At 45.8% G+C, this 14,811-nt stretch overlaps 2 protein-coding genes across 3 annotated transcripts in view; one reads left to right on the top strand and one right to left on the bottom strand.

Annotated features, from left to right (window-relative positions):
- Positions 1–3,187, top strand: part of LOC130296856 (zinc finger protein 3-like) — a 36,166-nt gene extending 32,979 nt beyond the window's left edge. For both annotated transcript variants that reach the window (XM_056548874.1, XM_056548867.1), the window contains one exon: positions 1,828–3,187. In XM_056548874.1, the coding sequence (XP_056404849.1) occupies positions 1,828–2,546 (719 nt within the window). In that variant the 3' untranslated portion in view covers positions 2,547–3,187. The remainder of the gene's footprint in view (positions 1–1,827) is intronic.
- The window catches only part of LOC130297303 (uncharacterized), a 194,104-nt gene that overhangs the window by 100,039 nt on the left and 79,254 nt on the right, over positions 1–14,811 (bottom strand). The gene's annotated exons all lie outside the window — the stretch shown is intronic.

Below are 14,811 nucleotides of genomic sequence, written 5' to 3'. Positions count from 1 at the left end.
CCTGCAGTTGTGTAGGGAAGCCTTACACCATCGTATACCGCCACAGCACGCATGATGAGCTCCCCGCTGGCTGAACAACTAGGGAAGCCCCCAGTATACAGCTGTTTTCCAAAGGATAAGGGTCGAGGGACCAAGGTAACCCCCCATATACACCCATATAACAATTCATCCCAGGGACCTCAGAAACCTGAGGTATAGAGGTATATTTGCTTCTGTGTAACTTCCTTCTTCCGGGAAGAAAAGACAATACACGTGTGTTCTGGTTCTTGGGTGATTTATGCCTGATGGGCAGATGGGGTTAATTTGATTAACTTGTATTCTGTGTATTTACTGCTAGATCAGTACTTCTATTCCGGGTCAAGGAGAATCCGTGTGCCTCTGTAGGACAACCAGGAAATATATGGATGTAGATTATAGTTAGGATATGAACATGAAATATACTTATTGGATAGAAGGACTGCTGCATATGTCCCACCATCCCTGAAGAGTCCCCATTTGTCCTACTTGTTACAGAAACATCCCAGCTCAGCACTGTAAATTCTTTCACCCTGACTGTGCCCCGCTCCAACCCAGTATATTTATTACATATATTAGTAACTAGCAGGGGTGCACAGGGGAAGATGGGGAGGGCTCAGCAGGGATCCTGGGAGCTAAGAGCAGGGCAGCATTATTCCGGGCACTGTTTCCTTCTAAGCTCCTCCCCCTGTGACCTACACCGGCTCTGCTTTTCTCCTGTTCTGTGTAGCAGTCAGGTCAGTGAGGGGAGGGAGTGGGAGGGCGCACATCACTGGGAGAAGATACGGAGTTGTATTCCTCTCTTGATCTTTATGACCTATGGCAGTTCTCTTAACAGTGTGGCTGACCATTCCTACCCCAACAGCTTCCCTGTCTGGGGCAGTGATCTGCGATGTCTCGATGCGTTTGCCGACTATTTTCACTGCAGCCCAAGCCCTTTACTAGGGTCCGTGGGTGACATGACTCTGCTCCTGATAGAGGCATCCTATAGCAGGCTGTAGCAGGTCCAATGGATCAATGCAATATGTACATTCACTGCATTCATTTGTATGAATGATTGCTTATACAAGTCCCCTAGGGGGACTAAAAACTGTGTAAAGTAAACATTTTTTAAAGTTGTTTTTAAAAATATACATCAAGTCCCCCCATAGTAAAAAAAAATGTACACAAAAATAAACATATTTGGTAACACCACATGTGTAATTATCCTAGCTATTAATAACTTTAATGATGTTGCATAGAGAATGATATTAACATAAAACAGATACAAAACAGAACAGTGGTATTTTTGGTCACATCATAGCCCAGAGAAAATTGAATAAAATGTGAACAAATAGGAATAAATACTACAGATCAGTTCTAACACAGCTCCAAAAACTAAAAAAATAACAGGGATCAAAATGTGGCTATTTAAAGCTATTTTGTTTTTATGTTTGTTATTTTTAAAAGTACTTAAACTTGGCAAAAACGATACAAATTGTGTATTCTTGTGATCGCACCGGACTGATCAATAAAGATAACTTGTCAATTTCACTGCCCAGAAAATGGCATAAAATGAAAACCCCCAAATTTGCTAAATTTTTTTTTTCCATTTTACCTTAGATTTTATGTATCAATGTAAATTCTATGGTGATATGAATGGTATCGTTACAAAGTACAATTGGTTCCGCAAAAAACAAACCCTTATATGCCTCTATAGATGAAAAAAAAAAAGTTAGGGATCTTATGAAGCGAGAAGGAAAAAATTTAAATGCTGGTCATTAAGGGGTTAAGGTTATTACTTAAAAATAAAATCTGTTTCATTCTTGGCAGATGACTGTACCAGGAGATCAGAGGAGAATCTTATATCTTCAGATTATAAAGCAGATGATGATATCACACAAGATACATATGAAGAACATTCCATTATCCCAGATACACCCTCAGCCCTTCACAGCCAAGATCTGTCATCTCATCCTATAAAAACAGTCCTATCATCTGATTTATCACAGCAAAATATAAGGAAGCCATTATCATGTGTTGAATGTGGGAAATGTTTTACTCAGAAATCAAGTCTTGTTGGACATCAAAGAATTCACACAGGAGAGAAGCCATTTTCATGTCCAGAATGTGGAAAATGTTTTACTCAAAAATCATATCTTGTTAAACATGAAAGAATTCACACAGGGGAGAAGCCATTTTCATGTGCTGAATGTGGGAAATGTTTTAATCAGAAATCAAGTCTTGTTCAACATCACAAAATTCACACAGGAGAGAGGCCATTTTTATGTGCAGAGTGTGGAAAATGTTTTACTCTCAAATCATATCTTGTTAGACATCAAAGAAGTCACACAGGGGAGAAGTCAGTTTCATGTTCAGAATGTGGAAAATGTTTTACTCAGAAATCAGATCTTGTTAAACATCAAAGAACTCACACAGGGGAGAAGCCATTTTCATGTTCAGAATGTGGGAAATGTTTTACTGAGAAATCACATCTTATCAAACATCTAAGAATTCACACAGAAGAGAAGACATTTCAGAGTAATAAATGATACAGATAAGACATCTATATATTAACCATGTACATAGGATATCTGACACTTATAAATATATCATATACTGCATCTCCAAACTTGTTCCCAATTGATAATAAAAGTTTTCTTTTAGAACGTAGTCACCGATCCAGCTATGTCATCACTATAGTTTACATGGTAGGAAAAGAGTGTGATATATGGTTGTGATATTCACTGCTCCTCATGGAGAAGACCCAACAGGCATAATCCATGGGGAGCTGCTACTGGAGACCCAAACACCTCAGAGAGAAGGGACTTATTCCAGTGATGAAGAATTCCAGGACATGACCAGATTAGAGACACAAAATCACTTCTATCTTCTGGCTTCTAGGACATTATTCTGATGGAAGAACTTTACACATTATAAAAAGTCCTATAGGTGTTGGGGAACATTTATAGACAATTGTTGGCCCCGGCTGTCATGGCGTACCATAGAAGATGAATGAATATCGCTCCATAGAGTATAATATCCAAGACAGAATAAATACAATGAGGGAGATTGTGTATGGATGTAACAAAAATAAAAACCACCCCAAATTTGCAAAATTTTATTTGATGCCATTTACTGGGCAGTGAAATTGACATGTTATCTTTATTCATCAGGCCGTTGCGATCACAAGAATACCCCACACCCCTCAATACAAGTCTATGGGACAGGGCGGCGTCCGCCACACCCCCTTCCATAGACTTGCATTAAGGGGGCGTGGTGTGACATTACTAGGGGGCGTACACGTGACATCACGACCCCCGCCGCCCATACCCACTGTTCTAAACGAACACCGGATCCTGCAGAGAGATCGCAGGGGCCCATGCAGCATGATATCGCGGGGAGATACTACGCAGAATTAGCTGCCTTTTATATTCAAAACAAAATATAAAACTTTTTAATCCATTTATTCTGGCCAAAACTTAGTTTAGACTGCAAGCGAAAAGTTTGTCTTTTTGTCCCATGTAACTACCTAATAATTTCCAGTTATTTTTAGATGTAAACAAATACATTCGAAAATTAAAGGGGTACTCTGGTGGAAAACAAACAAACTGGCTCCAGAAAGTTGAACAGATTTGTAAATTACTTCTATATAAAAATCTTACTCCTTTTAGTACTTATCAGCTGCTGTATGCTGCACAGGAAGTTGTTCTTTCCAGTCTGACCACAGTGCTCTCTGCTGACACCTCTGTATGTGTCAGGAACTACTGTCCTGAATAGAAGCAAATCCCCATATCAAACCTATTCTGCTCTGGACAGTTCCTGACACGGACATAGGTGGCAGCAGAGAGCACTGAGGTCAGACTAGAAAGAACTACACAACTTCCTCTGGAACATACAGCAGCTGATAAGTACTGGAAGAATTAAGATTTTTATGTAGAAGTCATTTACAAATCTGTATAACTTTTTGGCACCAGTTGATTTGAAAAAAAAAAAAAATTCAACCCCTTTAACTTTAAGCTGCCATTTTTCCCTGCTGGAGAGACCTCATAATTTTGATGCAGCATCTACAGCAGTTGAAGAGTTCATGAATTAAAATATTAAGATTTTATCTACTATAAAACATGAAGGTGAAACCATCCTCCTTGTTATATCCTATCCATCGTACGGGGCTCACTTGGATATTCCTATTACTATTCCTTTTTTCCCCGAGGAGTTTAGTCCATGCTAAATGACATCTGTAGTAAGAATGTTTTACAATCCACTGTGCCCGGGCTACAAAAAGTAACAAAACAAACTTTAACTCACCTTCCAACGTTCCCCGGTTGCCCCAATATCGACATCCCGTTCCTCCGGTGCTAGTCTTCTTCCTGCTTTCGGGAGATAGTTAAAGTCATATTGCACTCAGCATATCACCGGCTGCAGCGATGTCCTGTCTCAGCCGGTGATAGGCGAGGCACACTCTCATGTAACGAGTCCAGGCAACAGGGAGAAGGTGGGGCCCAGGCTCGTTACATGACGGTGTGCTCAGCCTGTCACTTGCCGAGGCGGAACGTCGCTGCGGCCGGCGATACCCTGAGCACAGTATGACTCACCACTCCCAGGAAACAGGAAGAAGACCAGCACCGGAGGAACGGGACACCAATATTGGAGCAACATGGGAACGTCGGAAGGTCAGTTAAAGTTTGTTTAGTTACTTTTTGTAGCCCGGGGATTATAAAACATTTGCACTACAGATGTCCTTTAAATCTAATGATAACTTAAGATGACTTTACAGAAGAACGATTCATCCGCACTGATTGCTGTTGTAGACAGGGACATGAATATCGCTGAAGCTTCAAGAATCTTATCAGTTCATGATTATTGTAAAGTTCTTACTAGTCATCCATCTTCTGAATATATCCGTTATATAATGACAAGCTTTTGCCCGAAGCTTCGCTCACGTTAAATTTAGGGTAACATAGATTTACTTTTACAATCCTATAGTAATGAGGCCGCTCTGGGTAAAGTCTACGGGCATTCTATTTCATAGAATTGAAGATCGACATCCTTTGAGGACTTTTACCGAGTCTGCGCGCAGGGGAACCCGCCATCTCACGCTGCTTACATACTGCCAACAGTCCTCATATCCCGTCCTCCTATCTCGTCCTCCTATCCCGTCCTCCTATCTTGACCTCCTATCTCGACCTCCTATCTTTGTCTTCTGTACCAACCTCCTATCCTGACCTCCTATGCCATCCTCCTATCCCAACCTCCTATCTCCTATCCCGTCCTCCTATCTCGACCTCCTATACCGTCCTCATATCCCGTCCTCCTATCCCGACCTCCTATCCCGTCCTCATATCCCGACCTCCTATCCCGTCCTCATATCCCGACTTCCTATCCCGTCCTATCTCTAACTCCTATCCCATCCTACTATCCCGTCCTCCTATCCCGACCATCCTGTCCTACTATCTCGACCTCCTATCCCGACCTCCTATCCCGTCCTCCTATCCCATCCTCATATATCGACCTCCTATCTCGACCTCTAATCCCGACCTCCTAGCCCGATCTCCTATCCCGTCCTATCTTGACCTCCTAACTCGACCTATCTTTACCTCCTATCCCCACCTCCTATCTCGACCTCCTATCTTTACCTCCTATCCCGTCCTCCTATCACGACCTCCTATCCAGTCTTACTATCCCGTCCTATCTCGACCTCCTATCCCGACCATCCCGTCCTCCTATATCGACCTCCTATCCAGACCGCCTATCCCGTCCTCCTATCCCATCCTCCTATATCGACCTCCTATCCCGACCTTCTATCCTGGCCACCTATCCCGTCCTACTATCTCTACCTCCTATCCCATCCTCCTATCTTGACCTCCTATCTCGACCTCCTATCTTTACCTCCTATCCCGACCTACTATACCGTCCTCCTATCCCGACCTATCTCGACCTCCTATCCCATCCTCCTATCCCGTCCTCCTATATCGACCTCCTATCCCATCCTCCTATCCGGTCCTCCTATATCGACCTCCTATCTCGACCTCCAATCCCGACCTCCTATCCCGTCTTCCTATCCCAACCTCCTATCCCGACCTCCTATCCCTACCTTCTATCCCATCCTCCTATCCCGACCTCCTAACCTGACCTCCTAACCCAACCTCCTATCCCATCCTCCTCAAACTCCTGTCTCAACCTATCTTTACCTCCTATCCTGACCTCCTATCCCATCCTCCTATTCCGTCCTCCTATCTCGACCTACTATTCCATCCTCCTATCCCGTCCTCCTATCCCATCCTCCTATCCAGTCCTACTATCCCGTCCTCCTATCTCGACCTCCTATCCCAACCTATCTTTACCTCCTATCCTGACCTCCTATCCCATCCTCCTATCCCATCCTCCTATCCCGACCTCCTATCCCATCCTCCTATATCGACCTCTTATCTCGACCTCCTATCCCATCCTACTATCCCGTCCTCCTATCTCAACCTCCTATCCCGACCTCCCCACCCGTCCTCATATCCCGTCGTCCTATCTCGACCTCCTATCCGTCCTCCTATCTCGACCTCCTATCCCGCCCTCCTATATCGACCTCCTATCTCGATCTCCAATCCTGACCTCCTATCCCGTCCTCCTATCCCGATCTCCAATCCCGTCCTCATATCCCGTCCTCCTATCTTGACCTCCTATCTTGAACTCCAATCTTTACCTCCTATCCCAACCTCCGATCTCGACCTCCTATTTTTACCTCCTATCCCGACCTCCTATTCCGTCCTCCTATCCCGACTTCCTATCCCGTCCTCCTATCTCGACCTCCTATCCCAACCTCATATCCCGGCCTCCTATCCTGTCCTCCTATCCCGACTTCCTATCCCGTCCTCCTATCTCGACCTCCTATCCCAACCTCTTATCCCGACCTCCTGTCCCGTCCTCCTATCCCGACTTCCTATCCCAACCTCCTATCCCGACCTATCCCGTCCTCCTATCTCGACCTCCTATCCCGACCTCGTATTCTGTCCTCCTATCCCATCCTCCTATATTGACCTCCTATCTCAACCTCCAATCTCGACCTCCTATCCCGACCTATCCTGAGCTCCTATCCCGTCCTCCTATCTCGACCTACTATCTGTCCTCCTATCCCGACCTCCTATCCCAACCTCCTATCCCGTCCTCATACCCTGTCCTCCTATACCGTCCTCATATCCCGTCCTCCTATCCCGACCTCCTATCCCGTCCTCATATCCCGACCTCCTATCCCGTCCTCATATCCCGACTTCCTATCCCGTCCTATCTCTAACTCCTATCCCATCCTACTATCCCGTCCTCCTATCCCGACCATCCTGTCCTACTATCTCGACCTCCTATCCCGACCTCCTATCCCGTCCTCCTATCCCATCCTCATATATCGACCTCCTATCTCGACCTCTAATCCCGACCTCCTAGCCCGTCCTCCTATCCCGATCTCCTATCCCGTCCTATCTTGACCTCCTAACTCGACCTATCTTTACCTCCTATCCCCACCTCCTATCTCGACCTCCTATCTTTACCTCCTATCCCGTCCTCCTATCACGACCTCCTATCCAGTCTTACTATCCCGTCCTATCTCGACCTCCTATCCCGACCATCCCGTCCTCCTATATCGACCTCCTATCCAGACCGCCTATCCCGTCCTCCTATCCCATCCTCCTATATCGACCTCCTATCCCGACCTTCTATCCTGGCCACCTATCCCGTCCTACTATCTCTACCTCCTATCCCATCCTCCTATCTTGACCTCCTATCTCGACCTCCTATCTTTACCTCCTATCCCGACCTACTATACCGTCCTCCTATCCCGACCTATCTCGACCTCCTATCCCATCCTCCTATCCCGTCCTCCTATATCGACCTCCTATCCCATCCTCCTATCCGGTCCTCCTATATCGACCTCCTATCTCGACCTCCAATCCCGACCTCCTATCCCGTCTTCCTATCCCAACCTCCTATCCCGACCTCCTATCCCTACCTTCTATCCCATCCTCCTATCCCGACCTCCTAACCTGACCTCCTAACCCAACCTCCTATCCCATCCTCCTCAAACTCCTGTCTCAACCTATCTTTACCTCCTATCCTGACCTCCTATCCCATCCTCCTATTCCGTCCTCCTATCTCGACCTACTATTCCATCCTCCTATCCCGTCCTCCTATCCCATCCTCCTATCCAGTCCTACTATCCCGTCCTCCTATCTCGACCTCCTATCCCAACCTATCTTTACCTCCTATCCTGACCTCCTATCCCATCCTCCTATCCCATCCTCCTATCCCGACCTCCTATCCCATCCTCCTATATCGACCTCTTATCTCGACCTCCTATCCCATCCTACTATCCCGTCCTCCTATCTCAACCTCCTATCCCGACCTCCCCACCCGTCCTCATATCCCGTCGTCCTATCTCGACCTCCTATCCGTCCTCCTATCTCGACCTCCTATCCCGCCCTCCTATATCGACCTCCTATCTCGATCTCCAATCCTGACCTCCTATCCCGTCCTCCTATCCCGATCTCCAATCCCGTCCTCATATCCCGTCCTCCTATCTTGACCTCCTATCTTGAACTCCAATCTTTACCTCCTATCCCAACCTCCGATCTCGACCTCCTATTTTTACCTCCTATCCCGACCTCCTATTCCGTCCTCCTATCCCGACTTCCTATCCCGTCCTCCTATCTCGACCTCCTATCCCAACCTCATATCCCGGCCTCCTATCCTGTCCTCCTATCCCGACTTCCTATCCCGTCCTCCTATCTCGACCTCCTATCCCAACCTCTTATCCCGACCTCCTGTCCCGTCCTCCTATCCCGACTTCCTATCCCAACCTCCTATCCCGACCTATCCCGTCCTCCTATCTCGACCTCCTATCCCGACCTCGTATTCTGTCCTCCTATCCCATCCTCCTATATTGACCTCCTATCTCAACCTCCAATCTCGACCTCCTATCCCGACCTATCCTGAGCTCCTATCCCGTCCTCCTATCTCGACCTACTATCTGTCCTCCTATCCCGACCTCCTATCCCAACCTCCTATCCCGTCCTCATACCCTGTCCTCCTATCTTGACCTCCTATCTCAACCTCCTTTCCCAACCTCCTATCCTGTCCTCCTCATCTTGACCTATCTCGACCTCCTATCTTTACCTCCTATCCCGTCCTTCTATCCCAACCTCCTATCCCGACCTCCTATCCCGTCCTCCTATCCCGACCTCCTATCCCGTCCTCCTATCTCGACCTCCTATCCCGTCCTCCTATCTCGACCTCCTATCCCGTCCTCCTATCCCGTCCTCCAATCCCGTCCTCCTGTCCCGTCCTCCTATCTCGACCTCCTGTCTCGACCTCCTATCCGTCCTCCTATCCCGAGCTCCTATCCCATCCTCCTGTATCGACCTCATTATTTCAACCTCCAATCCCGACCTCCTATCCCGAGCTTCTATCCCGACCTTCTATCCTGTCCTCCTCTCTCGACCTCATATCCCATCCTCCTAACTCGACCTCCTATCTTGACCTCCTATCTCGACTTCCTATCAAGACTTCCTATCCCGATCATCCTGTCCTCCTATCTCGACTTCCTATCCCGACCTCCTATCCCGTCCTCCTATATCGACCTCCAATCCCGACCTCCTATCCCGACCTCCTATCCCGTCCTCCTATCCCGTCCTCATATCCCGTCCTCCTATCTCGACATCCTATCCCGACCTCCTATCCCGTCCTTCTATCCCTTCCTCCTATCTCGACCTCCTATCTCTACCTCCTATCCCGTCCTACTATCCCGTCCTCCTTTCCCGTCCTCCTATCTCGACCTACTATCCCGACCATCCCGTCCTCCTATGTCTACCTCATATCTCGACCTCCAATCCTGACCTCCTGTCTCTACCTCCTATTCCGACCTCCTATCCTGTCCTCCTGTCTCGACCTCATATCCCATCCTCCTAACTCGACCTCCTATCTTGACCTATCACGACTTCCTATCCCGATCATCCTGTCCTCCTAGCTCGACCTCATATCTCGACCTCCTATCCTGACCTCCTATCCCATCCTCCTATATCGACCTCGTTATCTCAACCTCCAATCCCGACCTCCTATCTCTACCTCCTATCCTGTCCTCCTGTCTCGACCTCATATCCCATCCACCTAACTCGACCTCCTATCTTGACCTCCTATCACGACTTCCTATCCCGATCATCCTGTCCTCCTATCTCGACCTCCTATTTCGACCTGCTATCTCGACCTCCAATCCTGACCTCATATCCTTACCTCCCATCCCATCCTCATATCCCGACCTGTAATATGTGTACCAGGTATTGAAATATCACCTCCCTCATTAACATCATGGCCACTCTTTCAGGTTCTCAACCAATCATGTGCTTTACTTCATAATTGACAGGTCTTTCCACCTGTCCTGGGATTTGTAAGGTAAGCCAATCAGGGAACTGTCTCTTATAAAGGCAGAAACCTGTTTCCTCATTTCTCATTCTAACTGTCATTCACCTTTTCATAATAGCGATAGGTTCCCAATTTACCACTTACCAGAACTCCGCCATCACCGCAAGTTTCTATGTGTGTGTGTGCGGCCACTCCTCCTTGTTCTTCTTACTGCGTCTGCATCTTCTCTTGCACATGCGCCCGCTTTTGTAAACAAAGCGCAGTCTCGATGTCTTATTGTGCTTGTGTGACTCCCTCCAACTGTCTGTATCCACAGAGGCACTCAGATACTTTTTAAAGTGTACAAGAAAGGGAAAAAGGTGACTGGTTCTCTAGATCTATGGGGATTAATATAGTGATGTCCTGGTGAGATTGGGTAGTGGTATGGTAGGGTGTTGTCAGTGTGTCTGTATATTTGAGATGATGGCTGTGGTAGAGTGTTATATAATATGAATGTGATATGTATGGTAATGAATGTACTAGAGTGTATGGCGGTGTATGAGGTGTTAAAAATAGAATGTATGTCAGTGTGTATAAGTGTGTGTGATGTGTGTATGGCTGTGGAGTGTATGTTAGTGTAGCTGCAATAGAGATTAGGTGTGATGGGGGATGTAAAGATAAAAAGAACAAAGAGGAAAAAGGAAAAGGGGGAGATAGAAAGAAAGAAAAGTAGAATGGTTTGTACTTGGATGCTTAAACAATTGGAGATTTTCCTAAAGACAGGAGATGAGCATTATGCAATAATCTCTCTTTACTGCAACAGATAGCAGCCATTTTAAACAATATAACAGGTATAAGAAAAAACTTTGAAAACACAGGTATCCAGGTGATATGATACACAACCTAACATGTTAGAATAGGTATTGTCCAATGAACGGTGGAGCCAGGTGATATAAGGCCCTGCAGTCCATAACTGTCCCTCTTTCTTTGTAAAAGTCCTGGAAGAGAACAAGTCCATTGTATATGTAAACACTTGAAACTTTAATAAACTTGACTGTAGAACCTAGAGGTCGATGAGGAAGAATCAGCGGCGAAACTGTAGAAATGCTTGAGTGAAGAATATGAAGAGGATCCAACATCGCACGAAGAAATAAACACCTAACCAAGTCTTTGAAGCATTAATAGTAGGTAGAAGAAATCCCGGCACTCACTGGGTATGCTTAATCATAGTGGTTTATTAATCCATATGCAAGGTAATGCAAGATAGCGACTCGCAGAACGCGTTTCGGCCAAGTGGCCTTTGTGAACTGATCTGTTGACAAAGGCCACTTGGCCGAAACGCGTTCTGCGAGTCGCTATCTTGCATTACCTTGCATATGGATTAATAAACCACTATGATTAAGCATACCCAGTGAGTGTCGGGATTTCTTCTACCTACTCTTTGCACCCCTGGTCCACGTTTCACCACCACCTTCACGAGTGCCGACTCTCTACTACTTTTATTTGAAGCATTAATAAGATGAAAAGATAAAAGAAAAAATTTTAGGGATGGGTAAAAGGGAGGGATAATGCTCGTCTCCTGTCTTTTATAAAAATCCATATTTTCCGTCACAATAGCTAAGAAAATCTCCAATTTTATGACAAGACAGGAGACATTCGCATTATGCAAGTTCAAAGCTAATGCAAAGAAATATAGATTGACAATAACAATTAACATAATAAAGACATAGAAACATGTGATTCGGGTCTGAAATAAAACGTCTTACAGGGGTACTCCACCCCTAGACATCTTATCCCCTATCCTACTCTGGCCAGATGGGTCAAACAAGTTATGTCTTTAGCAAACATTGACATTTCAGTATTTGGGGCTCTTCAGCCAGAGGGGCAGTTTCTACTAAACTGTTTCAAGCCGGTGTTTCTCTTTCAGACTTATTAAAAGCGGCCAACTGGTCCTCTGACTCCATATTTAAAGGGGTACTCCGCCCCTAGACATCTTATCCCCTATCCAAAGGATAGGGGATAAGATGTCAGATTGCTGGGGTCCCGCTGCTGGGGAGCCCTGGGATCCCTGCTGCGGCACCCCGCTCTCATTACAGCACAGAGCGAGTTCGCTCTGTGCGTAATGACGGGGGAAGGAGCAGCGTGACATCACGGCTCCGCCCCTCGTGACATCACGGCCCGTCCCCTTAATGCAAGTCTATGGGAGGGGGCGTGGCGACCGCCACGCCCCCTCCCATAGACTTGTATTGAAAGGGGCGGGTCGTGACATCACGAGGGGCGGAGCCGTGACGTAACGATGCTCCGGCCCCTGTACTGCCCGTCATTACGTGCAGAGCGAACTCGCTCTGTGCTGTAATGAGAGCGGGGTGCCGCAGCGGGGATCCCAGGGCTCCCCAGCAGCGGCACCGCGGCGATCTGACATCTTATCCCCTATCCTTTGGATAGGGGATAAGATGTCTAGGGGCGGAGTACCCCTTTAAATGTGGAGTCAGAGGACCAGTTGGCCGCTTTTAATAAGTCTGAAAGAGAAACACCGGCTTGAAACAGTTTAGTAGAAACTGCCCCTCTGGCTGAAGAGCCCCAAACACTGAAATGTCAATGTTTGCTAAAGACATAACTTGTTTGACCCATCTGGCCAGAGTAGCAGAAGAAACTGGTAAATGAGGTTTACAGAAGGAAATGAGTAGTTGTGAAGATATATTATTATGAGGGAATAAGTAATTAGTATATAGGTGTATACTTATCTGCGGAGCAGCAAAGAAAGAGGGACAGTTGTGGACTGCAGGGCCTTATATCACCTGGCTCCACCGTTCATTGGACAATACCTATTCTAACATGTTAGGTTGTGTATCATCATATCACCTGGATACCTGTGTGTTCAAAGTTTTTTCTTATACCTGTTATATTGTTTAAAATGGCTGCTATCTGTTGCAGTAAAGAGAGATTATTGCATAATGCGAATGTCTCCTGTCTTGTCATAAAATGTATTTGTTATAAAACGACATACAATATATGGAAAAAGTGCTGGGCCCTAGCACTTATGCTTTCCAAAACACAATGAAATAGAATAAAATAAAATTAATTAATAAATTAAAAATAGATATATATAGTACTAAACTGATAATACCAAGTCAAATAGTTATACCATAAAGTCAGTATTCAATAGCCATAAAGTCAGTATTCCAAAGCACTGGACAGAAGCTCTGCTTCTCAAGTGATCGATGTTAATATCAAATGACGTTCACGTATAATGTCCAGTATGTCCCACTGGACAATGTACCCAATTGGCCATTGCACAATATCGGTGCTGCGACCGAAAAGAAGTTAGTAAGTTATCCACAGTACTGCGACGGTATTTATGCAGTGTCTCCAATGCAAAGGTGAAGGAAACAATATATTGTAAAGTGAAACAAAGTTATGCAGATAGCGGTACTGCGACCGTAGGGACAATATCGTCCCTTAGAAACAAATGTATCCGATATAGCAATGTTGCGGCTGTGATATAGGAAGGATACAAGCCTGTAGTAGTATAGCTGTTGGCGGTGCTGCGACCGCGCTGGATACAGCAGAGCGGGGAAGCCGCAGGATGTACTACGGTCCCGAGGTGGGACAGACAGAGGAGGCTTCAGCGGTTGCAAATGTATGTAAGCAGATAAGGGGGAGAAGATGTCAGTTACTATGTACCGCTCACCCGGTGCTTCCTGTAGCTTCTGCGGTGTCCGTCCTCTCTGCAGTTGAAGTAATTTTGCTGTAACGGTCAGCGGTGTCCGGAGCTGGTTGTGATGGGCGCGTGTGTGGTCCTGGGTGCGCTATGATGATTTTTTTGGTCTGTGATTGGCCTCAGGGTTGGATTGGTTGTTGCAGTGCTTTAGAGTGGTAGTGCTTGACTTGGTATGCTAGGGCTAGATCGTGTTTCGGACCTACTAGGTCCATCCTCAGTAGTCTAATGATCTGCTGCCATGATGGGCCTAAAATACAGTCTAAGTACGAGTTAGGAGGGAAACATGGAGACAGAAAAACGGGAGGCGGGTCCAATTTTGGAAAAACCGACATGGATCCAGGCTCAGGATAGAGAAAAAGTGGGAATAGTAAGCAAAGAGAATAGGAAGTAAAGATGCACGAAAAAATGAAAAAGGGAGATATGCATGATGTATGTTACATGGGGAGGTATATCAAAGGTGTATATGTGAATGTCCTGTTGGTTTTTAGGAATGTTCATAATATATAATGAATTGTATTCAATCGTGTATTGTGATCTGAGCAGACATAATCAAATAAATATAATAAATGTAGAAACAAATATGTAGATGGGTATTTGTGATAGTCTTGTGTGGGTGTAAATGTTGTTTGATAATTTCAGCATACTTGGATATTGTTTTCTCTGTGGGGGATGTGTAGTATGAAAATTGATATATAGATGAGTTATGTGTGGGGGAGTATAGA

The sequence above is a fragment of the Hyla sarda genome, chromosome 1 (assembly GCF_029499605.1).
Source record: "Hyla sarda isolate aHylSar1 chromosome 1, aHylSar1.hap1, whole genome shotgun sequence".
Lineage (NCBI taxonomy): Eukaryota > Metazoa > Chordata > Amphibia > Anura > Hylidae > Hyla > Hyla sarda.
The sequence above is the reverse complement of the archived record's forward strand: the minus strand, read 5'-3'. Positions and strand labels throughout refer to the sequence as shown.